Source organism: Neopsephotus bourkii, unplaced genomic scaffold (genome assembly GCF_033783945.1).
Source record: "Neopsephotus bourkii isolate Nb327-2 ecotype Australia unplaced genomic scaffold, CSIRO-AGI_Nbou_v1 NB_1499, whole genome shotgun sequence".
NCBI classification, from domain to species: Eukaryota; Metazoa; Chordata; class Aves; order Psittaciformes; family Psittacidae; genus Neopsephotus; species Neopsephotus bourkii.
Window position 1 is genome coordinate 1 of NW_026901975.1, and position 24,868 is coordinate 24,868.

At 63.7% G+C, this 24,868-nt stretch overlaps 4 protein-coding genes across 5 annotated transcripts; all 4 read left to right on the plus strand.

Moving 5' to 3' along the window:
* The first annotated feature begins 1,115 nt into the window (after nt 1–1,115).
* Nucleotides 1,116–4,689, plus strand: SLC3A2 (solute carrier family 3 member 2). The gene is made up of 8 exons (XM_061369455.1): nt 1,116–1,338; nt 1,455–1,555; nt 2,445–2,513; nt 2,594–2,655; nt 2,749–2,929; nt 3,760–3,924; nt 4,093–4,152; nt 4,304–4,689. Exons 1-8 carry the CDS (start codon nt 1,122–1,124, stop codon nt 4,628–4,630), a joined length of 1,182 nt encoding a protein of 393 aa, XP_061225439.1. The 5' UTR covers nt 1,116–1,121; the 3' UTR covers nt 4,631–4,689.
* Nucleotides 4,690–5,256: 567 nt separating this feature from the next.
* TRMT112 (tRNA methyltransferase activator subunit 11-2) lies at nt 5,257–24,515 on the plus strand. Of its 2 annotated transcripts, none has more exons than XM_061369459.1 (5): nt 5,257–5,384; nt 6,418–6,519; nt 6,749–6,841; nt 6,937–7,038; nt 24,503–24,515. In XM_061369459.1, the coding sequence occupies exons 1-4, from the start codon at nt 5,304–5,306 to the stop codon at nt 7,036–7,038; spliced, it is 378 nt and encodes a 125-aa protein (XP_061225443.1). In that variant the 5' UTR covers nt 5,257–5,303; the 3' UTR covers nt 24,503–24,515. The 2 variants fall into 2 exon arrangements, with proteins under 2 accessions (XP_061225443.1, XP_061225444.1); XM_061369460.1 differs by lacking the exon at nt 24,503–24,515 and adding an exon at nt 17,866–17,875 and having other exon boundaries at nt 6,937–7,041.
* Nucleotides 7,760–10,590, plus strand: BANF1 (BAF nuclear assembly factor 1). Its single transcript, XM_061369456.1, has 3 exons — nt 7,760–7,919; nt 8,026–8,156; nt 10,402–10,590. The coding sequence occupies exons 2-3, from the start codon at nt 8,031–8,033 to the stop codon at nt 10,546–10,548; spliced, it is 273 nt and encodes a 90-aa protein (XP_061225440.1). The 5' UTR covers nt 7,760–7,919; nt 8,026–8,030; the 3' UTR covers nt 10,549–10,590.
* On the plus strand, nt 11,278–20,094 carry MUS81 (MUS81 structure-specific endonuclease subunit). Its single transcript, XM_061369457.1, has 16 exons — nt 11,278–11,421; nt 11,502–11,625; nt 11,770–11,837; nt 11,950–12,021; nt 12,099–12,170; nt 12,289–12,359; nt 12,440–12,544; nt 12,673–12,753; nt 13,063–13,163; nt 13,595–13,695; nt 15,364–15,480; nt 16,937–17,032; nt 18,035–18,154; nt 18,811–18,914; nt 19,013–19,096; nt 20,000–20,094. Exons 1-16 carry the CDS (start codon nt 11,278–11,280, stop codon nt 20,064–20,066), a joined length of 1,527 nt encoding a protein of 508 aa, XP_061225441.1. The 3' UTR covers nt 20,067–20,094.
* Nucleotides 24,516–24,868: the final 353 nt, after the last annotated feature.

The following is a 24,868-nucleotide window of genomic DNA, read 5'->3' on the forward strand; positions in this document are numbered from 1 at the left end:
AAAGAGAAGAAAAACACCTCAAGTATGTCCCCAAAGAGCACCCCTTTATTAATTTATTGCCCCCCATTATTTTATCCCTGTCAAAGAACCCCTTTTATTTATTTATTCCCCCCAAAGGACTTTTCCTATTAGTTTATCCCCCCCAAAGAGCACCCCTTTATGAGTTTATTCCCCTCAAAGAACCATCCATATTAATTTAGCCCCCCCAAAGACCCCCCCATTAGTTTATGCCCCCAAAGAACCCTTCCTATTAGTTTATCCCCCCAAAGGACCCCCTTATTAGTTTAGCGCTCCCAAATGAGACCCCCATTAGTTCCCCCCCATGGATTCCCCCATTAGTTTATCCCCCCAAAGGACCCCCCCCTATTAGTTTATCCCCCCAAAGAACCCACCTTCTGACCCCAAAGAACCTACCTTATTAGTGTATTCCCCCACATAATACCTTTTTATTAGTTTATCCCCATCCCAAAGGACCCCCCCTTTTAGTTTATTGCCCCCCAAAGACCCCCCATTATTATTAATCCCCCACAAACAACCCCCCATTAGTTTATTCACCCCAAAGAACCTCCTTACTACTTTATCCCCATCCCAAAGGATGCCCCCTTAATTTATTGCCCCCGAAAGACCCCCCCATTATTAGTTTATCCCCTAAGCAACCCCCCCATTAATTTATCCACCCCAGAGAGCCCTCTTATTAGTTTATCCCCATCCCAAAGGACCCCCTTCTTAGTTTATTCCCCCAAACGACCCCCCAATAATTCATCCACCCCAAAGAACCCCCTCATTAGTTTATCCCCATCCCAAAGCCCCCCCCATTAGTTAACCCCCTCTTGTTAGTTTATCCCCCCCATTAGTTTCCCCCCCAAAGTACCCCCTCATTGGTTTATCCCCCCCTAATAGAACCCCATTACTCATGGGTGCCCCCCCTTCTGCTGCCTTTATTTCATCAGCCATAGGGTGGGGGCAGTGAGTCAGCATTTGGGGGGGTCACCTGACTTCGGGGGGGGGGGGGTTGGGCATTGATGGGCTCCCCCAGCCTCCCCAAATCATAATGGGGATGACAAGAACCCCCTCCCCCCCATTGAGTTTGGGGTTGGGGGGCCCGGGGAGGGGGGGTGGTTATGACTCAGATTTGGGGTTCACCCCTCCCCCCCCCCATTGCAGGAGTGGCCTCGCGGTTGGAGCACGTGGCCGGGCTGCAGGTGAAGGGGTTGGTGCTGGGGCCACTGCACCCCCAGAGCTCGGGGGTCCCCCAGGACACCCCCTTGGAGCAGTTGGACCCGGGGCTGGGCTCCCTCTCGGACCTCAGCCACCTCCTGCAGGCCGCCAAGAAGAAGGGTGAGGGGCACCCCAAATGCTGGGGGGTCATGGGGGTGCTGTGGGTCAATGGTAATGGGGTACCCCAGGAGTTGAGGGGGGGGCTTTGACACCCCCCCTCCCTTTGACCCCACCAGGGATCCAGGTGATCTTGGATTTGACCCCCAATTACTTGGGGGGCTCGGCCTGGTTCGGGCCAGCAGTGGCTGAGGACCCCGGCTTCCAGGACAAGGTCAAGGTGTGTGGGGGCATTGGGGAGGCTATGGGGGGGCATTGGGGCAGCTATGGGGGGCATTGGGGCAGCTGTGGGTGGCTATAGGGCAGCTATAGGGGACATTGGGGCAGCTTGGGGGGGGGCTGTGGGGGGCTATAGGGCAGCTAGGGGTGCATTGAGGCATTGAGTATGGGGTGCTCTTGCTGGCTATAGGACAGCAATGGGGCAGCTATGGGGTGGTGAGGCTGGGCTATGGAGTACATTGGGGCAGCTGGGGGGTGCATTAAGGCATGTATGGGGTGCTCTTGTTGGCTATAGGGCAGCAATGGGGCAGCTATGGGGTGGTGAGTCTGGCCATAGGGAAACTGGGGTGCAATGAAGCAGGTATTGGGTGCTTTTGCTGGCTATAGGACAGCAATGGGGCAGCTATGGGGGAGTGAGGCTGGGCATAGGGAAGCTATGGGGTACATTGGGGCAGCTGGGGGGTGCATTAAGGCATGTATGGGGTGCTCTTGTTGGCTATAGGGCAGCAATGGGGCAGCTATGGGGTGGTGAGTCTGGCCATAGGGAAACTGGGGTGCAATGAAGCAGGTATTGGGTGCTTTTGCTGGCTATAGGACAGCAATGGGGCAGCTATGGGGGAGTGAGGCTGGGCATAGGGAAGCTATGGGGTACATTGGGGCAGCTGGGGGGTGCATTAAGGCATGTATGGGGTGCTCTTGTTGGCTATAGGGCAGCAATGGGGCAGCTATGGGGTGGTGAGTCTGGCCATAGGGAAACTATGGGATGTATTGGGCAGCGGTGGGATGCTGTGGGTAGCCATAGGGTGCTGCAGGATGACCTGGGGGGCAGCCATGGGGTGCTGTGGGTCACTATGAGGCAGGCAGAGCACTCACCCCCCTGTACCCCACAGCGAGCGATGAGCTTGTGGCTGGAGCGCGGCGTCGCTGGCTTCTTCCTGGATGGCATCGAGGAGCTGAAGGTGGGCTCAGGGCTGTGGGGGGGCTCTGTGGGGCAGGAATGGGGTTCTATGGGGTGACCCCCCCTTTTCCTGCCCCCCAGCCCTCAGTGTTGGCCGAGTGGCGGAACCTGACAGAGCAGAGCAGCCCTGAGGGCACCCCCAGGTCTGTTTGTGCCCCCCATCCTCCTCCTGCACCCCCCACCCTATATATTTGGTGCCCCCCCCTTTCTGACCCACTGCTCCCCCCTGTTTTCAGGGTGCTGGTTGGGGGTACACGACTGCAGGACCCCCCCTCGCTGCTGGCGCTGCTCAACTCCTCATCCGTGGGGCTGGTGCTGGGGCCCTTCCTGGAGGCGCTGGTGGCCAAACCCTTCAGCCCCACACTGGTCCCCCAACTGCTGGACTTCCTGGGCCCCCAAATCCCCCTGGCCTGGAGCGTGAGTCCATTCCCCACCATGGACCCCCAAACACCCCCTGGGACCCCAAGGGACCCCCAAACTCCCCCCGAGAACCCCAATACCCAAAGGGACCCCCAAACCCCCTGGGACACACAAATATGCCAAGGAACCCCTAAACCGCCGCTGGGACCCCCAATACCCCAAGGGACCCCCAAACACCCCCTGGAGCCCTCACTACCTCAAGGGACCCCCAAACACCCCTTGAGGCCCCCAGACACCCCCGGGGACCCCCAAACCCCCCCTGAGACCCCCAATACCCCAAGGGATGCCCAAACACCCCCTGGGACCCTCAGTACCTCAAGGGACCCCCAAACACCCCCTGGGGCCCTCAGTACCTCAAGGGAACCCCAAACACCCCTGGGACCCCCAAACACCGCCTGGGACCCTCAGTACCTCAAGGGACCCCCAAACACCCCCTGGGACCCTCAGTACCTCAAGGGACCCCCAAACACCCCTGGGACCCCCAAACACCCCCTGGGACCTACAAACACCCCCTGGAACCCTCAGTACCCCAAGGGACCCCCAAACACCCCCTGAGGCCCCCCAATACCCCAAGGGACCCCCAAACCCCCCCCCGAGACCCCCACACTCCCCATGCCCTTCCAGACACCCCCAGGACCCCCAAACCACCTCCAACACCCCATGCCCCTCCCAAGCTTCCTCCACCCAACCCCTTGGCCCCCCCCAAATTCCCTCCAACCTCCCCCCATGTACCCCCAGGACCTCCTCCCGTCTATGCCCCACACAGCCCCAGGCTGGGGGGTGATGGGGGGGTGACCCTGTGTGTGTCTCCCCCCCCCCCCATGCAGGTGGGGTCCCCCTGGCATCACCTTGTGGGGGTGACCCCCCTCCGTGCCCAGCTCCTCCTCCTGCTCTGGACCCTGCCCGGGACCCCTGTGCTCAGCTATGGGGACGAGGTGGGGCTGATGGATGATGAGCAGGGGGGGCTCCCTGGCACCCCCCAGCCTGGCCAGGTATGGAGGGGGGGGGACACAACACACAGTTTGGGGGAAAAAGGGGTGGATTTGGGGTGCTGTGGGGCTGAGGGGGGGATTTGGGTACTGGGGGGGGTTGGGGTGCTATGGGACAGGGTGGGGGGGATGAAAGTTCATGACCCTTGACCCCCATTTCCCCCCCCCCAGCTGACCCCGATGCCCTGGGACCTGATCGAGGCGATCCAGAAGGGCGACAACAGCACCGAGGTGGGCGGGGCTTAAACTAAAGGAACCACGTGCGTTTAGTAGGGGGCGGTGCTTGTTAAGGAGGCGGGGTTTACAGAAGGGGGCGGGGCTTGTCTTAAAGGGGCCGTGCCTCCCCTTAAAGGGGCGTTACTGTAACGCTGCCTCCCTGCAGGCCCAGCTGCTGGAGCTCTGCCGCCGCCTGGGTGCGCTGCGGGTCCAGGAGCGGTCGCTGTCCCTTGGGGATGCCGAGGCCGTTCCCGCTGGATCCGCGGCCGCTTTCCTACGGAGCTGGGACAAGAGCAAACGCTTCCTGGTGGTGCTGAACCCCAGGGACCAGCCCCTGCCTGCGCTGGCCCTGCAGGACCCCCGCCTGCCCCCCCAGGCCACCCTGCACCTCAGCACCCACCACCTGCCGCCCGCAGACCCTCACGTCGATCTGGGGGCCATCAACCTGCGGCCCTATGAGGGGCTGCTGCTCAGCTTCCCGTACACCCCATAGTGCCCGTCCTGCCCCACAGCATCTGTGGGGCAGGAGCAGTGTACTCCCCACCCCCCCAGCACCCACAAGCAAACCCACCCCATCCCATAGCACCCATCACAGCCTGGGGGGGAACGCACAACACCTATATGTGGCCTTAATTCCCCCATCCCCAGCACGCGTTTTCCCCTCTCCGTGTCTCATTTTGGGGCTCCCCCCCTTCTCCTGGGGCTTTTGGGGTCCCTTTCTCCCCCTGCACACTCCTTTTTGGTGGGACCCTTGGCAGTGTTGGGGTCCCAGGTTGGGGGGGATCCCCTCTTGTCCTTAAAGAGGTGCTTGGGGTGCTCCGTGTGCCCCCCAGTATTGATTAAAGGAGCTGCATTTGTGCATCTGTCTCCATTCATGGCCATGGGGGACGGGGCAGAGGGTTTGGGGGTACCCGGCAATGGGGGGGCTTGGGGATGCAGGAGCTGGGTTGGGGGGGGCTCAGAGGGCGATTTGGGGATGCAGGGGCTCCTCCAAAGCCACCCCTTTAGGCCACGCCCCCAATGAGCTACGTCATCACGTTCACAAGCCACGCCTTCACCCCATGGATGCGCCGTTACCTTGGTGACCGCCTTCCGTCCAATCACGCAGCCGCTTTCCGCGGCTCCTCCCACCGGAAGCGACGCACACCGGAAGCGGCGGCGGCGGGATGAAGCTCCTCACCCACAACCTGCTCTGCTCCAACGTGCGCGGGCTCCGGCCCGGCGGCGGCTTCCCCCTGCGGATACAGGTGCGGGCCCGACCCCCGGTACCGGCCATAGCCACTGGTACAGGCCCATAACTCCGGTACCGGCACCACATCCCCGTTACCTGCCCATAGCCACCTGTACAGGCCCATAACTCCGGTACCGGCACCACATCCCCGTTACCTGCCCATAACTCCGGTACCAGCACCACATCCCCGTTACCTGTCCGTAGCTCCGGTACCAGCACCACATCCCCGTTACCTGCCCATAGCTCCGGTACCGATCCATAGCCACCGGTACAGGCCCATAACTCCGGTACCGGCACCACATCCCCGTTACCTGCCCATAGCTCCGGTACCAGCACCACATCCCCGTTATTTGCCCATAGCTCCGGTAGAGGCCCATAGCCTCCGGTACCGGCCCATAACTCCGGTACCAGCACCACATCCCTGTTACCTCTCCGTAGCTCCGGTACCGGCCATAGCTTCCGGTATAGGCCCATAACTCCGGTACCAGCACCACATCCCCGTTATCTGCCCATAGCTCCGGTAGAGGCCCATAGCCTCCGGTACCGGCCCATAACTCCGGTACCAGCACCACATCCCTGTTACCTCTCCGTAGCTCCGGTACCGGCCATAGCTTCCGGTATAGGCCCATAACTCCGGTACCAGCACCACATCCCCGTTATCTGCCCATAGCTCCGGTACAGGCCCATAGCCACCTGTACAAGCCCATAACTCCGGTACCGGCACCACATCCTCGTTACCTCCCATAGGCCCCGGCACCGCACCCCTTATTACTGGCCGGTAAACCCCGTTACCTGCCCATGGGCCCCGGCACTGTACCCGTCATTACCGGCCTGTAAACCCCATTACGGGCACCTCATCCCCGGTACCCGCCCCACACTCCCGTTACTTCCCATGGCTCCCAGTACCGGCACCACATCCCCATTACTGGCCCTTAGGCCCCGCTACCAACACCGCATCTCTCATTACCGGCCTGTAAACCCCGTTACCGGTACGGCACCCCCGTTACCGGCCCACAGCCCCATAGCCCGTTCCCCCCCTCCTTCCCCAGGCCTCGGATGTCTGCGTGCGGCCGGTACCGTTCAACGCCGCCTTCGTAGCCCGGTTGGTGCCGCGGCTGCGCTGGGGGGCGCTGCTGGAGGCGGCCGAGAGCGTGAGTGGAGGGGGGGGGGGTCCTAAATGGGGGGGGAGGGGAGAGTTTGGGGGTGTCCGGTTGGGGGGGGCGTGGTTTGGGGCTGTCTCAACTGGGGGGAGGGCTTCGATTTTGGGGGGATCCCAGTTTGGAGGGGATCTGGGGGAGGGGGATCCTAAGGTTTGGGATGGGGGGGCACTGGGGTTCTATTGGGGGTCCCCCAGCTCCCCCCCATTCCCCCCCATTGCAGTTGGGGCACCCCTCGAATCTGCCCCCCGAGCCTACCCCGGACTACGAGGGAGATGAAGCGTTCCTGCGGCGGGTGCACCATGTGCTGCTGGAGGTGAAGGGGACCCCAAAACCCACTTGGGGGGGGCGGGGTGGTCCTGAACCCCCCCCACTGACCCCATTATGTTGTTCTCCCCCCCCCCCCCCCAGGTGGAGGTACTGGAGGGGTTCCTGCAGTGCCCGGACTCGGGGCGCCAGTTCCCCATCTCCCGTGGGATCCCCAACATGCTGCTGAGAGAGGAGGAGGCCTGAGGGCTGGAGACCCCCCCCTTCACCCCCAAAGGGCTTCTTTTACTCTCAAATCTCCCCTTTTTGCCCTAAGTTGCCCCTTTTTGTTCCCAAATCGCCCCTTTTTGCCCCAAATCACCCATTTTTGTTCCCCAATTGCCCCTTTTTGCTCCCAGATCGCCCTTTTCTGCCCCAAATTGCCCCTTTTTGCTCCCAAATCACCCCTTTCTGTTCACAAATCACCCCTTTTTGCCCCAAATCGCCCATTTTTGTTCCCCAATTGCCCCTTTTTCCTCCCAAATCGCACTTTTCTGCCCCAAATTGCCCCTTTTTGCTCCCAAATCACCCCTTTCTGGCTGAAACTCCCCCTTTTTGCTCCCAAATCGCCTTGTTTAGCCTGAAGTATCCCATTTTTGCTCCCAAGTCTCCCTTTTTTACTCCCAAATTGCCCCTTTTTGCCCCAAATCTCCCTTTTTTCCCCCAAACTCTCTTTTCCCCCTAAAACTCCCCTTTTTCCTCCAAACCCCTTCTCTTCCTCAACCTTCCAGCTTCCCCCACCCCATTTCCCCCTTTCCCCGATGTTCTTTGGTCTGCCTGTGTTTTATTTGTGGTTTATTAATAAAAAGCCGGGGTTTTTGGTGCCAATATTGGGCTTTTTTTACTCTTTTCAAGCCTCTTTCCGGGAGAATCCCATGGGATTTTGGGAGGGTGGGTGAGGGGGGAGGGAAGCCCGAGGTCCTCCCGCGTTCTCTATGACCCAACCACCACCTAGAGCGCCTCACCGCCGCCTCTAGTGGCCGCTCTGTCTCGACTCCATCGCGCAGCCGGATGTGACGTCACGACGTCGACGCACGCAGAGCGGCGGCGGTAGCGGCCTGAGGCGGGAGCAGCGGTCGGAGCCTCCGGTGAGGGCCGCGGGGTAGGGGGGGCGCCGTTCCGCGGGGTCCCTCAGTCCGGGCCTAGGGTCCCGGTTCCCCCCCTTTGAGCCGCGTCCCCCCCATCGCCCCGCAGGCGCCATGTCCTCCACGTCGCAGAAGCACCGGGACTTCGTAGCGGAGCCCATGGGGGAGAAGCCGGTGGGGACGCTGGCGGGCATCGGGGATGTGCTGGGCAAGAAGCTGGAGGAGAAGGGCTTCGATAAGGTGGGGAGAGGAAAGGGGGTGCCGGAGGCTCGGGAGGGGTGAGCGGGGGAGCCTTAGGGACATGGGGGACACAAAGGGACCCCGTTGGGGATGGACCCCGTTAGGGACATGGTGGGAGCGCTTTGGGGACATGGGGCATGGGGACACACACAGGGACCCCATTGGGGATGGGGGGGGTTAGATAGGGATCCTCTTAGGGGTATAGTGGGGACAGGAGCTTCTTAGGGACATAGGGCAGGGGGGGACACACAGGGACCCCCTTGGGGATGTATATGGGGGGATAGGGACACCCTTAGGGACATGGTGGGTATAGGGGCCCTTTGGGGAAAGGGGGCGGGGGGACACACAGGGCCCCCCTTAAGGATGTGTATGGGGGGATAGGGACCCCCTTAGGGATGTGGTGGGTATAGGGGCCCTTTGGGGACAAGGGGTGGGAGGACACACAGGGACCCCTTTGGGGATGTATATGGGGGGATAGGGACTCCCTTAGTGACATGGTGGGTATAGGGGCCCTTTGTGGAAATGGGGCAGGAGGGACACACAGGGACCCCTTTGGGAATGGGGATAGGGACCCTCTTAGTGACACAGTGGCGAAAGGAGCCCTTTGGGGACATGGGGCCCCCTTGGGGATGTAATGGGGGGATAGGGACCCTCTGGGGACATGGGGCAGGGGGACACACAGGGACCCCATTGGGGATGGGGGATAGATAGGGACCTCCTTAGGGACATGGAGGGGACAGGAGCCCTTTAGGGACACGAGGAAGGGGGGGACACAGAGGGACCTCTTTGGAGATGTTTATGGGGGGATAGGGACCCCCTTAGGGACATGGTGTGTATAGGGGCCCTTTGGGGACATGGGGCAGGGGGGACACACAGGGACCCCCTTGGGGATGTGTATGGGGGATAGAGACCCCTTTAGGGACATGATGGGTATAGGAGCTCTTTGGGGACATGGGGCAGGGGGGAAACACAGGGACCCCTTTGGGGATGGGGATAGGGACCCCCTTAGGGACATGGTGTGTATAGGGGCTTTTTGGGGACATGGGGCAGGGGGGATACACAGGGACCGCCTTGGGGATGTGTATGGGGGATAGAGACCCCTTTAGGGACATGATGGGTATAGGGGCTATTTGGGGACATGGGGCAGGGGGGACACACAAGGATACCTTTGGGGATGTATATGAGGGGATAGGGACCCCTTTAGGGACATGATGGGTATAGGGGCTCTTTGGGGACATGGGGCAGGGGAGACTCACAGGGACACCTTTGGGGATGGGGGGGGTTGATAGGGACTCTTTTAGGGACATGGTGGGGACAGGATCCTCTTAGGAGCATTAGGGAGGGAGGACACACAGGGACCCCCTTGGGATGTGTATGGGGGGATAGGGACCCTCTTAGTGACATGGTGGGTATAGGGGCCCTTTGGGGAAAGGGGGTCACCCAGGGACCCCCTTGGGGACATGAAGGGGACAGGAGCCTCTTAGGGACATGAAGAAGGGGGACACAGAGGGACCCCCTTGGGGATGGGAGAGTGGGGATAAGGACCCCCTTAGGGACATGGTGGGTGTAGGGGCCCTTTGGGGAAAGGGGGCAGGGGGGACACAGAGGGACCCCCTTAGGGATGTGTATGGGGGGATAGGGACCCCGTTAGGGACATGGTGGGTATAGGGGCCCTTTGGGGACATGGGGCAGGAGGGACATTGGGGATGGGGGGTGTGACAGGGACACAGGGGGGACAAGGTGGGGAACACACAGAAACCCACTTAGGGCCATGGTGGGGACAGGAGCATCTTGGGGATATGGGGGTTGGGGGGGGATCGACAAGGGACCCCCTTAGGGACATGGTGGGAGATAGGTGCCCCTTGGGGACATGGGGGGGGCACACACAGGGACCTCCTTGAGGACATGGCAGAGCCTGGAGCCCATTGGGGGTAATGGGGATGGGGACAGGACACAGTGAGGACACTGGTGGGGGGGATAACACAGGGAATCCCTTGGGAATGGGAGGACAGTGACCCTCTTAGGGACACAGTGGGGACAAGAGGCTTCCTTGGGGACATGGAATGGGCAGAAGCCCCTTGGGGACATGGGAATGTTCAGGGATGCGCTTGGGGGGGGGTTAAACATAAACGTGTCCTTAGGGATGCGGGATTGTCCCAGTGCCATGGGGGGAGCTGCAGGGTCATGGCTTGGGATAAGGACACCCATGGGGACACTGGGGGTGTCCCTGTGCTCCCCCCCCCAGGCGTACGTGGTGCTGGGGCAGTTCCTGGTGCTGCGGAAGGACGAGGAGCTCTTCCGGGAATGGCTGAAGGAAACGTGCGGAGCCAACGCCAAACAGTCCCGGGACTGCTCCGGCTGCCTCCGGGAGTGGTGCGATGCCTTCCTCTGAGCCCCCAACATGGGGCACCCCAATACCCCCCCCATACCCCCCGCCACCAGCCACGGGGGTCCCATTCACATCAGGGCCCCCCCCCAAAAACTGTGGTGCTGCCCCCCCCACCACCTCCATCAAGGGGGGGTTGGGGTTTACCCTTCCAAAACCATCCTCATAGGGGGGTCCTGGGATACCCCCCCTCAATCACACCAAATCCCCCATGGGGGTGTGGGGGGGGGGTGTTGGGGTTTCCCCCCTGTTCTGCATTGGGGGGGTTGTGTCATATTGGGGTGCCTCCCCCCGCCCCCCCACCCGCTTCCAGTTTGTTTGTATGAGTTTTCTAAATAATAAAGGTTTTGCTGTGCTGGGTCCAAGCTTTGGCTTGATTTGGGGGGGACACACCCCTGGATTGTTTGGGGGATTCTAATAGGGAGATGGGGGTGCTTGGAGGGGGTACAGAGGGAAAAGGAACACCCTGAGGTTAAGTTGCAGGGGGGGTGTGAACCCCTTGGGGGGGTGAAACCCTCGGGTGGGGGGGGGAGAATGTGGGGGTATCAGCCCCCCCAAGGGCTTTTTGTGGAGGCACTCCCCCCCCGAGTCCGCCAGAGCAGAGGAGTTGGTCCTCCAGGCCGCCTAGAGAGGCCCACGTCCTCCAGTGCAGACAAGCTGAACGTGCGAGCAAGGCAGATCGGCTGAACAGCACTTCCGTGTCAGGGGCGGGAGCTTCCGGTGAACGCCGCCGCCATGGCGGAGGCCGCCGCTGCCGCCCCTCGCCGCCACCGCCGTCGCCGCGGGCCCCGTGCTTCCCCCAACCCGCTCTTCACCCGCTGGCTCCGGGAGTGGCGGGACGAGGCCACCGGAACGCGGGCAAAAGGCGTCTACGAGCGGGTGGGTGTGCGGGGACACCGGAGGGGGGGGGGCTGGCTGGGGCTGCCGCTGCTCCCGGTCCCAGCCTCGGGTCCCCGCAGGCGCTGCGCTCCCTCGCCCGGTACCCGCTGCGGCTCCGCTCCGGGAAGGCGGCCGCCATCTTGAAGAACTTCGGCCCCGCCCTCTGCCGCCGGCTCGATCTGCGCCTGCGCCAGCACCGCGCAGGTGGGAGGGGCCTCGGGGGTGGGCGGGGCATCAAAGGTTGTGGGCGGAGATACGGGTGGGCTGGTCCACGCCTGATGTCACTTCAATAGGTGCTGATCCATGCGCTCATTTGTATCTGTTTTGCATATTGGCACCCCCCACCAGAGCAAGGCCACGCCCCCACACCCCCCGCAGAGAGGAGGAGCCCGGAGAGCCCTTTGGCTCCACCCACGGTGAGTGACATCATCACCACGCCCCCCCCCGGACCCCTGGAGGGGGGGGATTGAGGGGGTTGGGGGGGGTGCTGGACCCCCCCCCTCACCTCTGCCCCCTCCCCCCTCCCAGCGTTGCCCCCCCCGTGAGTACCGGCCCCTCCCCCGCTCAGGGGCACGAGCGCTGCTGCTGACGCTGCACAAGGTAAAGGGGGGTTGGGCAAGGATTTGGGGACTTTGGGGTGTCCCCCCCCATTCCCCCCATCATGGTCTCCCCCTTAGAGCTCAGAGCCCCTCCCAGAGGCGGAGCTTCTGCGTCAGGCCCAGCCCCTCTGTGACCGGCCCCTGACCCTGGTGAGTGCCCTCAGTAGGCACCAGAGTGAACGGGAGCAGGAAGGTCCCATGGGACCCCCCCCCCCTCACCAAGGGGGAAACACGTGAATAATGGGGCCCCTTCCACCCCCTTCCCCAGGGAGCACCCAAGGGAGCCCTGGGCACCCTCCTGCGACGGGACCTGCTGCAGCGCAATGGCCGCCCCCCCCGGTATGGCCAAAGCCGCCCTCCCCAACCCCACATCCCTGCAAACCCCCCTGGTCACCCCCTTTGTCCCCCCCCCTCCCCAGGTACTCGCTGACCCCACGTGGTCACATTCTGGCCCAGCGATTGGCTGCTTCTGCCTCAGAAGCCCCGCCTCCATCCGAAGACCATCTCCCTCCTCCCTCCCCACCGTAAGTCCCCATTGAGATGGGTATTGGGGGGGGGACACCCCAGATTTCTGCCTCCTTCCTGGGGGGGGTTCCAGGATTTGGGTCCTGTCCCCCCCCTTTTGGACCCCTTGGTGTTGTCCCCCCCCCAGGCCTGGCTCTGATATCGAGTTTGAGCTGAAACCTGGTGAATTTGACATCATTCTCTGCGCTGACGTCACCGAGGCCAATGGGTGCGTGAGTCCTCCCCCCATCCCCGCACCATGGGGTCCTACCCGCCCCCAAGGGAATGCTGTGTCCCTTGTACCCAGTGCCACAGGCCTGTCCCATCTACACCCCGGAGGGGTTTCTGCCCCATAGGTCCCAATGAGCCCCACTCATGGAGCCCTTGTCCCCCCTGGGGTGTCCCCTGCCCATCCCCTTGTCCCCATAGGGTTCTAAAGAGCCTTCCCTTGCATCCCCCCCTTGTGTCTCCCCCCTTACCCCCTCCATGGGGTGGCCACGCCCCCCGGTGACGTATGCGGGGGGGGGGGCGTGGCCAGGCCGGTGCCGTCGTTGCTGCGGGGTCGGGTACCCCTGAGCCTGCGCAGACTCCACGTGGGAGACTTCCTCTGGGTGGCCCGCGAGAGAGCCCCGCCCACAGGTGGGCGTGGCCTCTGGGGTGGGTGGGCGGGGGCAAGGGAGGGATGGAGTCAATGGGATGAGCGGTGGGGGTGGAACCCGGTGCTGGCTCCGCCTACATCTGCTGCGGTGTGGGCGGGGCCAAAGTGACTCCGCCTCCATTGGGCTGTGGGAGGGGTCAGCGTCTGGTCACGCCCCCTTTGGAGGTGGTGGGTGTGGTCAGGATCTGGCCCCGCCCCTTGCCTGTCCTGTCATTGGCTCCTGTCTGCGGGTGGGGCCAAGGAGGGTGTGGCCATGCGCTGCCATTGGCTGTGGGCGGGGTCCGCGTCTGGTCACGCCCTCATTAGAGGTGGTGGGTGTGGCCAGGCTCTTGCCTGTGGGTGGGGCCAGGGGGGGCGTAACCTTGCGCTGCCATTGGCTGTGGGCGTGACCATGCGCTGGCCCCGCCCCCAGGGCGCCCCCCAAGGGAGCTGGTGCTGGACGTGGTGGTGGAGCGGAAATCGGCCTCGGACCTGGCGAGCAGCCTCAGCGATGGGAGGTACCGGGAGCAGAAGGTGCGGGGGGGGCACTGGGGGTTACTGGGGGTTATTGGGGATTACTGGGGTCATTGGGGGTGATTGCAGGTTACTAAGTGGTAGTGGATGATACTGGGTGTTAATGGGGTGATTGGGGGTTATTGAGGTGATTGGGTGTTATTGGGGAGCACTGGGGTTTATTGGGGGCACTGGGGGTTACTGGGGTCATTGGAGGGTAATGGGGCTCGTAAGTGGTACTGGGTGGTACTGGGATTACTGGGTGGCACTGGGTGTTACTGGAGTGATTGGGGGTTATTGGGAGGCACTGGGGGTTACTGGGGTCATTGGAGGGTAATGGGGTTGCTAAGTGGTGCTGGGTGGTACTGGGGTGACACTGGGTGCTATTGGGGTGATTGGGGGTTATTGGGGTCATTGGGGGTGATTGGGGATTACTAAGTGGTATTGGATGGCACTGGGGGTTATTGGGGTGATTGGGGGTTATTGGGGAACACTGGGGTTTGTTGGGGGGTACTGGGGGTTACTGGGGTCATTGGAGAGTAATGGTGTTCCTAAATGGTACTGGGTGGTACTGGGGTTACTGGGTGGCACTGGGTGTTATTGGAGTGATTGGGGGTTATTGGAGGGCACTGGGGGTTACTGGGGTCATTGGAGGGTAATGGGGTTGCTAAGTGGTACTGGGTGGTACTGGGGTGGCACTGGGTGCTATTGGGGTCATTGGGGGTTATTGGGGTCATTGGGGGTGATTGGGGATTACTAAGTGGTACTGGATGGGACTGGGGGTTATTGGGGTGATTGGGGGTTATTGGAGAGCACTGGGGTTTATTGGGGGGCACTGGGGGTTACTGGGGTTATTGGGGGTTATGGGGTGCTAAGTGGTATTGGGTGTTATTGGGGTTATTGGGTGGTACTGGGTGTTATTGGAGTGATTGGGGGTTATTGGGGGACACTGGGGGTTACTGGGGTCATTGGAGGGTAATGGGGTTGCTAAGTGGTACTGGGTGGTACTGGGGTTACTGGGTGGCACTGAGTGCTATTGGGGTGATTGGGGGTTATTGGGGTCATTGGGGGTGATTGGGGATTACTAAGTGGTATTGGATGGTACCTGGGGTTATTGGGGTGCTTGGGGGTTATTGGAAAGCACTGGGGTTTATTGGGGGGCACTGGGCGTTACAGGGGTCATTGGAGGGTAATGGTGTTGCTAAATGGTACTGGGTGGTACTGGGGTTACTGGGTGGCACTGGGTGTTATTGGAGTGATTGGGGGTTATTGAGGAGCACTGGGGTTTATAGGGGGGCATTGGGGGTTACTGGGGTCATTGGAGGGTAATGGGGCTGGTAAGTGGTACTGGGTGGTACTGAGTTTACTGGGTGGCACGGGGGATTACTGGGACCATTGGAGAGAGATGGGGGTTACTGGGTTGCTCTGGGTAGCACTGTCATTTACTGGGGTGAATGGAGAGTAATGGGGGTTCCTGGTAACACTGGGGGTCAATGGGTGTTCCTGGGGATACTGGGGGTCAATGGGGGTTCCTGGTGGCACTGGGTGTCACTGCGGGTCATTGCGGGTTCCTAGTGACACTGGGGGTTATTGGGGGTCAATGGGGGATCCTGGTGGCACTGGGGTCAATGGGTGTCAATGGGGGTTCCTGGTGAGCCCTGGCTGTAACGGCCCCCCCCCTCCCCCCAGTTCCGCCTGGGCCGCTGCGGCCTGCGCCAGCCCATTTACCTGCTGGAGGAGCCGGAGAAGGGGGAGCCCCTGAGCCTGCCCCTGCCCACCCTGCGCCAGGCGGCCGTCAGCACCCAGGTACCCCCCATTGCACCCATAGCATCCCAGCACCCAGGTACCCCCCATTGCACCCATAGCATCCCCCCCCCAGCACCCAGGTACCCCCCATTGCACCCATAGCATCCCCCCCAGCACCCAGGTACCCCCCATTGCACCCATAGCATCCCCCCCCACCCAGCACCCAGGTACCCCCCATTGCACCCATAGCATCCCCCCCCCAGCACCCAGGTACCCCCCATTGCACCCATAGCATCCCCCCCCAGCACCCAGGTACCCCCCATTGCACCCATAGCATCCCCCCCCCAGCACCCAGGTACCCCCCATTGCACCCATAGCATCCCCCCCCCAGCACCCAGGTACCCCCCATTGCACCCATAGCATCCCCCCCCAGCACCCAGGTACCCCCCATTGCACCCATAGCATCCCCCCCCAGCACCCAGGTACCCCCCATTGCACCCATAGCATCCCCCCCCCCAGCACCCAGGTACCCCCCATTGCACCCATAGCATCCCCCCCCCAGCACCCAGATACCCCCCATTGCACCCAACATCCCCCCCCCCAGCACCCAGTAACCCCCCATTGCACCCATAGCATCCCCCCCCAGCACCCAGGTGATCCCCATTGCACCCATAGCATCCCCCCCCCCAGCACCCAGGTACCCCCCATTGCACCCACCCATAGCATCCCCCCCACATACCACCAGCACCCATACATCCTCCCCCGACACCCAGTACCCCCATCACCATAATCCCCCCCCAGCACCCAGATACCCCCCATTGCACCCATAGCATCCCCCCCCCCAGCACCCGGGTACCTCCCATTGCACCCATAGCATCCCCCCCCCAGCACCCAGGTACCCCCCATTGCACCCATAGCATCCCCCCCCCCCAGCACCCATGTACCCCCCATTGCACCCATAGCATCCTCCCCCAGCACCCAGGTACCTCCCATTGCACCCATAGCATCCCCCCCCCCCAGCACCCAGGTACCCCCATTGCACCCATAGCACCCCTCCCCCAAGCACCCAGATACCCTCCATTGCACCCATAGCATCCCCCCCCCACACCCCAGGTACCCCCCATTGCACCCATAGCATCCCCCCCCCCAGCACCCAGACATCACCATTGCACCCATACACACTCCCCCCACAGCACCCAGGTACCCCCCATTGCACCCATAGCATCCCCTCTCAGCACCCAGGTACCCCCCATTGCACCCATTGCATCCCCCCCCCAGGACCCCAGGTACACCCCATTGCACCCATAGCATCCCCCCCCAGCACCCAGATACCCCCCATTGCACCCATAGCATCCCCCCCCCCAGAACCCAGGTGCCCCCCATTGCACCCATAGCATCCCCCCCCCCCAGCACCCAGGTGATCCCCATTGCACCCATAGCACCCATGGGTGGCCCCCTCCCCAAACTGGGGGTACTGGGGGTACTGGGGGGGTCTCAGCACCCCCATTCCCTGCAGGTTGTGGACGGTTTCTTTGTGAAGCGCACGGGGGGACCCCAGGAATCGGCCACGTTCCTGCGGGTGCTGGGGGAGCAGCTGCAGCAGCGCTATGGGGTGGGCATGGGGGTGCATGGGGGGAAGGGGGGAACATGGGGGTCATGGGGGGATATGGGGGAGAATGGGACATGGGGGGGACATGGGAGGTGGGGGGGACATAGGGGGTCATGGGGGGGATATGGGGGAGAGTGGGACATGGGGGGCCATAGGGGGTCATGGGGGGGTTATGGGGGATGGGGACCATGGGGGGGCATGGGGAGGGGGGGAGGGGGGGATATGGGGGGAAGGGGGATGGGGGGGCATGGGATGAGGGGGAGACATGGGGGGAGGGGGGACATGGGGGGGCTTGAGGGGGATATGGGGGAGAGGGAGAATAGCGGGGCATGGGGGGGAAGGCGGTAGGGGGGACATTGGGGGCATGGGGGGACGGGGGGAAATGGGGGGCATATGGGGAGGGCATGGGGGTGATATGGGGGAGAGGGGGACATGGGGGGGGCATTGGGGGGCATGGGCAGAGGGGGGGACATGGGGGGCCATGGAGGGATATGGGGGAGGGAGCCATGGGGGGGGCATGGGGAGGGGGGGATATGGGGGGACATGGGTGGTGAGGGGGTCATGGGGGGGATGGGGGGGACATGGGGGGGGACATGGGGGGGGACATGGGGGGCATATGGGGGGGGAATGGGGATGGAGGCATGGGGGGAAAATGGGGGGGCATTGGGGGGCATGGGGTGGGGGTGGACATGGGGTGAGGTGGGGACATGGGGTGAGGTGGGGGCATTGGGGGGACTTGGGGATCATGGGGGGAGGGGGGGACATGGGGGAATATGGGGGGGCTACAGAGGGGACATTGGGGGGCACAGGAAGTCATGGGGGCACATGGAGGTTATGGGGGCACGTGGGGACATGAAGGGGATGCTCGGGGTCACGGAGGGGCCATGGGAACAGGGGGGGTCACAGAGAGGTCACGGGGAGGGGGCTGCGGCTCCTGCCCCTCCCCCTTTCCCCGCCCTGACTCCTCCCCTTTTGTGCCCCGCCCCCCTCTCCCCTCCCCCTCAGGGCCGGGTGCTGCGGGCGTGGGGGGGGGACGTGACCGGACGGGGCCCCCCCGAGCCCCCGGGGACCCCCTGCTCCCTCCTGCGCTTCCAGGGCCTGCGGGCGGCGGGGGGCAAGAACCAGGTTGGGGGCAAAGGGGATCGGGGGGGGGGACCTGGGGGTCCCCAAAGAAAGGGGGAGGGGGGGATTGTGGGGGGGAGGGCATGGAGGGGGTGGGGAGGGGATAATGGGGTGTGGGGAGGGGCTAAGGGGGTGCTGGGAGTGGGGGGGGAAGAAGGTCCCCAAAGGGGGGGGGAGTCCCAAGGAGATCCTGGGGGGGGGATGGGGATGTGGGGGGTATAGGGGGCTTGGGGTGCTCGGGGGGGGGGAAAGGGGGTATCCAAAGAGATTGGGGGGGGGTCCCGAGGAGGTCCCTGGGGGGGGATGGGGATGTGGGGGGCAGAGGGGGCTGGGGGGGTTGGGGTGCTCAGGGGGCGCAAAGGGGGTCCCAAAGGGGGAGGGGGTCCCAAGGAGGTCCCTGAAGGGGGGATGGGGATGTGGGGGACATAGGGGACTGGGGGGATTGGGGTGCTCGGGGGGCGCAAAGGGGGTCCCAAAGTGGGGGTTCCCAAAGAGGTCCCTGGGGGGGGATGGGGGGTTGGGATGCTCAGGGGGGGCAAAAGGGGTCCCAAGGAGGTCCATGGGGGGTGGGGGGGATGGGGATGTGGGTGGCATAGGGGGGCTGGGGGGGGTTGGGGTGCTCACTGGGGGTTATATTGGGGTTCCCCCTCCCCCCCCAGCCACAGACCGTGGGGGACGTCTTCGCCCGGCAACTGCTGCAGCTCGGGGGGCTCAGCGGGGGGAGGGCGGCCGCCATCCTGCAGCGCTTCCCCACCCCTGCCAGGTAATGGGGGGGGGGGGGTGACCCCCAAGTGTGGGGCTGGGAACCCCCAAGTGTGGGGCTGGGACCTCAAATCCCCCCCTCCTTTATCCCTCTCACAGCCTCATGGCCGCCTACAGCGCCTGCCCCGAGCCCCTGCAGCGCGAGGCCCTGCTCAGCACCATCCCCTGTGGACCCCTGCAGAGGTGGGACCCCCCCCCCATCATTGGGTACCCCCTTATGGTGCCCCCCCCATCCTTGGGTACCCCCCATGGTGCCCCCCCCATCCCTGGGTACCCCCTCATGGTGCCCCCCCCATCCTTGGGTACCCCCCATGGTGCCCCCCCCATCCCTGGGTACCACCCCCCCATAGTGCCTCCCTTATCCTTTGGTGCCCCCCCCATCCTTGGGTACCCCCACCATGGTCCCCTCCCCATCCTTTGGTGTTCTTCCCATCCTTGGGTACCAATCCCCATCCATGGGTACCCCCTCCATGGTGCCCCCCCTATCCCTTGGTGCCCCCCCATCCTTAGGTACCACCCCCCCATAGTGCCCCCCTTATCCCTTGATGCCCCCCCATCCCTGGGTACCCCCCCATAGTGCCCCCCTATCCCTGGGTACCACTCCTCCATAATGTCCCCCTTATCCCTTGATGCCCCCCCCATCCCTGGGTACCCCCCCCATAGTGCCCCCCATATCCCTTGGTGCCCCCCCATCCCTGGGTACCACCCCACCAACAGTGTCCCCCTTATCCCTTGGTGCCCCCCAATCCATGGGTACCATCCCCCCATAGTGCCTCCCTTATCCTTTGATGCCCCCCCATCCCTGGGTACCGCCCCCCATGGTGTCCCCCATATCCCTTGGTTCCCACCCCCATCCCCGGGTACCCCCCCATATTGCCCCCCTATCCTTTGGTGCCCCCCATCCCTGGGTACCCCCCCATAGTGACCCCCACATCCCTTGGTGCCCCCCCATCCCTGGGTACCCTCCTCATCCTTTACTACCCCCCCATCCCATGCTGCCCCCTATCCCTTTTTGCCCCCCCCCCCATCCCTTGGGGTCCCCCCCCCATTCCCAGCTCCTCACCCCTCTGTCTCCTCACCCCACAGGAACCTGGGCCCCTCCCTCAGCAGGTCCCTGGCTCAGCTCTACAGCACCCCAGGACCCCTGCCCTGAGGGCAGCACCTTCCTGTGCCCCCCATCACCCCCTTGTCACCCCCCCCAATACAACCCTATTGCAGGTGGGTCCTGTGCTCGTTATGGGGGGGGGGGGCACACAGGGGTGATGGCTGCTGCAGTGATGTGGTGCTGAGGGGGGAAGCACCCACTTGGGGGGCAGCACCCCCTCTATGGGGCATCACCCCCTCTATGGGGCATCACCCCCCCAAAAGCTGCTTCCTCCCCCTCTAACACCCCAAATCCCAACCAGCTCCCCCCATATCTCAGCCCCATCACTTGGGGGTCAGCACCCCCTCTATGGGGCACCACCCCCACTATGGGGCACCACACCCTCTATGGAGCACCACCCCATCTATGGGGCATCACCCCCCCCAAAGCTGCTTCCTCCCCCTCCAAAACCCCCAAATCCCAGCCCCATTACTTGGGGGTCAGCACCCCCTCTATGGGGCAACACCCCCTCTATGGGGCATCACCCCCCCAGCTGCTTCCTCCCCCTCTAAACACCCCAAATCCCAACCAGCTCCCCCCAAATCCCAGCCCCATCACTTGGGGGTCAGCACCCCCTCTATGGCGTACCACCCCCCCCTCCCCCTTACTGCTTCCTCCCACTTTAAGCCCCTCAAATCTCAGCCCCATCACTTGGGGGGCATCACACCCTCTATGGGGCATCACCCCCTCTGTGAATCACCCCCCCCAGCTGCTTCCTCCCCCTCCAAACAACCCAAATCCCAACCAGCTCCCCCCAAATCTCATCCCCGTTACTTGGGGGTCACCACCCCCTCTATGGGCCCCCCCCTCCTGCTTCCTCCCCCTCCAAACCCCCAAATCCCAACCGCAGCCCTTAGGGCCTGGCCCCACAAGTTATGGGGAGGTGGAGTGGGGGGGGGGTTGGGATGTGAAGCTCAGGGTGTTCCCAGCCTGGAGCACTGGGAGCACTGGGAGGGGTTGTCCCGACTCCAGCACCGCCCTTGGCCGGGGGTGGGGACGCAAAGCAGGGGGGGACCCCCCCCCCCTCCCTATTGGTACAACCCATCCGGAGCGATGCTGGCGCTGGTGGCGCTGCTGGCGGCGGGGGTGACCGCGGGGGTGCCCCCTCCGTGCCCGTTGGGGTTCGGTCCGGTACCGGGGGCCTTGGGGGCGTGCGGGGACACGGACGAGTGCCGCACGGCCGCCGTTTGCCATCACATGTGCCTGAACCACGAGGGGGGCTTCGCCTGTCACTGCCACCCCGGGTACGTGCTGCAGCCCGACGGGGCCAACTGCCGGCGCCTGCCCCATGGAGCCAAGCGGGGCTGGAGCAGGGGGAGGCACCGGGGATGGCAGCGAGGAAGAGAGAGGGAGGAGGGAGAGGAACGGAGCGGGGGAGAGCAGCGGTGGGAGCCGGCGGAGGGCACGGAACGAGGCGGTGATGGGGATCCGGGAGCATCCCGGGACCGGGATTGGAGCCACGGGGACCGGGCAGCGAGCAGGGACCGGGCAGCGAGCAGGCAGCGGGGCTTGGACCAAGGCATCAATGAGGATCCGGGAGCATCCTGGGACCGGGATTGGAGCCATGGGGACCGGGCAGAGAGCAGGGACCGGGGCTTGGACCAAGGCAGCAATGAGGATCCGGGAGCATCCTGGCAATGGGGTTTGAACCATGGGGACCCAGCAATGAGCAGGTACCGGGGCTTGCACCAAGGCGGTGATGAGGATCCAAGAGCATCCTGGCACCGGGATTGGAACCAGGGGGACCGAGCACCAAGCAGACACCAGGACTTGCACCAAGGCAGTGATGGGGATCCGGGAGCATCCTGGGACCGGGATTGGAGCCGTGGGGACCGGGCAGAGAGCAGGCATCGGGGCTTGGACCAAGGCGGTGATGAGGATCCAGGAGCATCCTGGGACCGGAGCTTGGACCATGGGGACCGGGCACCAAGCAGGCACCAGGGTTTGCATCAAGAAAGCAATGAGGATCCAAGAGCATCCTGGCACCAGGATTGGAACCATGGGGACCGGGCACCGGGCAGGTACCGGGGCTTGGAGGAGGATCCGCACCAAGGCAGTGATGGGGATGCAGGAGCATCTCGGAACCAGGATTTGCATCAATGGGACCGGGCACCAAGCAGACACCAGGATTTGCACCAAAGCAGCAATGAGGATTCAGGAGCATCCTGGCGATGGGGTTTGAACCATGGGGACCGGGCACCAAGCAGACACCAGGATTTGCACCAAAGCAGCAATGAGGATCCAGGAGCATCCTGGCACCGGGGTTTGAACCATGGGGACTTGGCAACGAGCAGGTACCGGGGCTTGCACCAAGGCATCAATGAGGATCCGGGAGCATCCTGGCACCGGGATCTGCACCATGGGGACCAAGCAACGAGCAGGTACCAGGGCTTGCCCCAAGGCATCAATGAGGATCCAGGAGCATCCTGGCACCGGGATCTGCACCACGGGGACCGGGCACCGGGCAGGTACCGGGGCTTGCACCAAGGCATCGATGAGGATCCAGGAGCATCCTGGCACCGGGACCCGGCACCGCGCTCACCGCAGGCCCCCACCACGTACGGTGCCCCCCACCCCGGCTCTGCCCCCCCCTATGGGGATGAGGACCCCGACACCTACGGGGACCCCTACATGGCCCTGGAGGACCCCGAGGGGCAGCTCTGGGACCCTGAGTCCTATGGGGGCCCCTACACGGGCCCGGCCCTGCCCTATAGGGGTGAGGAGCCCGAGCCCTGGGACCCCGATATCTATGGGGACCCCTACATGGACCCCTATGGGGATGAGGACCCTGAAGGGGGCCCCCCCCTCTTGGAGCCCTATGGGGATGAGGACCCTGAGCCCGGGAGCCTCCGCAGGGGCAGGGACCCCCAAACCAGGCCCTGGGACCCCTATGGGGACTCCTATAGGGACCCCTATAGACCCCAAGACTCCTATGAGGTTGGGGACCCCCAAATAGGCCCAGATCCCCACACGGACCCAAGGGACCCCCAACCTGACCCCAGGGACCCCTACAGGCTTAGGGACCCCCCCATTGACCCCCATAGCCCTGGGTACCCCCCCATTGATCCCAGGAACCCCCATAGCCTTGGGTACCCCCCCATTGATGCCAGGGACCCCCATAACCTTGGGGACCCCCCCATTGACCCCAAGGACCCCCATAGCCTTGGGGACCCCCCCATTGACTCCAGGGACCCCCATAGCCTTGGGGACCCCCCCATTGACCCCAGGGACCCCCATAGCCTTGGGCCCCCCCCCATTGACCTCAAGGACCCCCATGGAGCCAGCTCCCCCCCAGTGCCCTATAGGGACACCCAAGCCCCTCTGTCCATCCCTCAGGACCCCCCCAGGGCTGGAGACCCCCCAAGTGCTCCCCCCACCTCTCAGGACCCTCCAGTTGCCCCCCTTACATCCCAGTTACCCCCAGTTTCCCCCCCCACAGCCAAGCGCTCCCCCCCCATTATCCCAGATACCCCCCTAGGTACCCCAGTTACCCCCCCAGTTACCCCTCCAGATACCCCCGTTACCCCCTCGGTTGCCCCCCCCAATACCCCAGTTACCCCCCCCATTACCCATCCAGATACCCCGGTTACCCTCTCAGTTATCCCCCCCAATGCCCCCCCAGATACCCCAGTTACCCCCCCCGATACCCCAGTTACCCCTCCAGATACCCCAGTTACCCTCTCAGTTATCCCCCCCAATGCCCCCCCCGATACCCCAGTTACCCCCCCCGATACCCCAGTTACCCCCCCCGTCCAGATACCCCGGTTACCCTCTAGTTATCCCCCCAAGCCCCCCCCGATACCCATTCTACAGTTCCCCCCCCATACCCCAGTTACCCCCCCAGATACCCCGGTTACCCTCTCAGTTGTCCCCCCCAATACCCCCCCAGATGCCCCCCCAGTTACCCCCTCATTTGCCCCCCCAGATACTCCCATTACCCCCCCAGTTGCCCTCCCCAGGCTCAAGCCCCCCCCCAATACCCCCCCTAAACCCCATTCACCCCTCACTACCCCCCCACCCGCCCCCCAACCCTCCAACCCCTCCCCTCCCAGGCGCGGGGCCCTCGGGGGGGGGCTGCTCCTGGCACTACCGGTGGCACTGGGAGCCGCACTGGTGCTACTGGGAGCACTGGGGGGGCTCAGGGGGCTCCCCCGGGCACCCCCCAATGCCTGTGGTTGATGGGAGGGGGGGGCAAACAGGGAGAGACCCCCCCAAACTGGGATTACCGCCCCTCCCCCATTCCCTTACCCCACACCCCCCCCCCCCGGGTGGGGGAGGGGCAATAAACAGCGGGTGCTGAACCCCCAGACCCGGCTCCATTGGGGGGGGGAGGGGGGGTGGTTGGTTTCCCCCCCCCCTCCCCCCCTCCAGCTGTTGAGCGAATCCAGATGTGGGGCGGGGGGGGAGGGGGTGAGTCACAGCCGCGATGACGTCAGAGTCCCCCGGGGGGGGGCGCGGTGCGGGTGGGACCATTGGCTACTGGGTTGGGGGGGGGGGGTGCTCTGCAGCCACTGGGTTATAATGGGAGGCATTGGGACCCCCCCCTGTGCCCCCCCACATGGACCCACAAAGCCCCCCCCCATGCCCAAGCAGGACCCTTGTGCACCAATACCCCCCCCCCATATCCCGTTCCTATTCCGCACCCCTTGGGTCTTCAGCACCTTTATTCCACTGAGGGCAGTGATTTGAGGGGGTCTGGGGGGGGTTTGGGGGGATCCCAGAAGTGGTTTTGGGGTCCCAGAGGTTGTTTTGGGGTTCCCAGAGGTGGCTTTTTGGGTGCCAAATGTGGTTTTTGGGGCCCCAGAGATGTT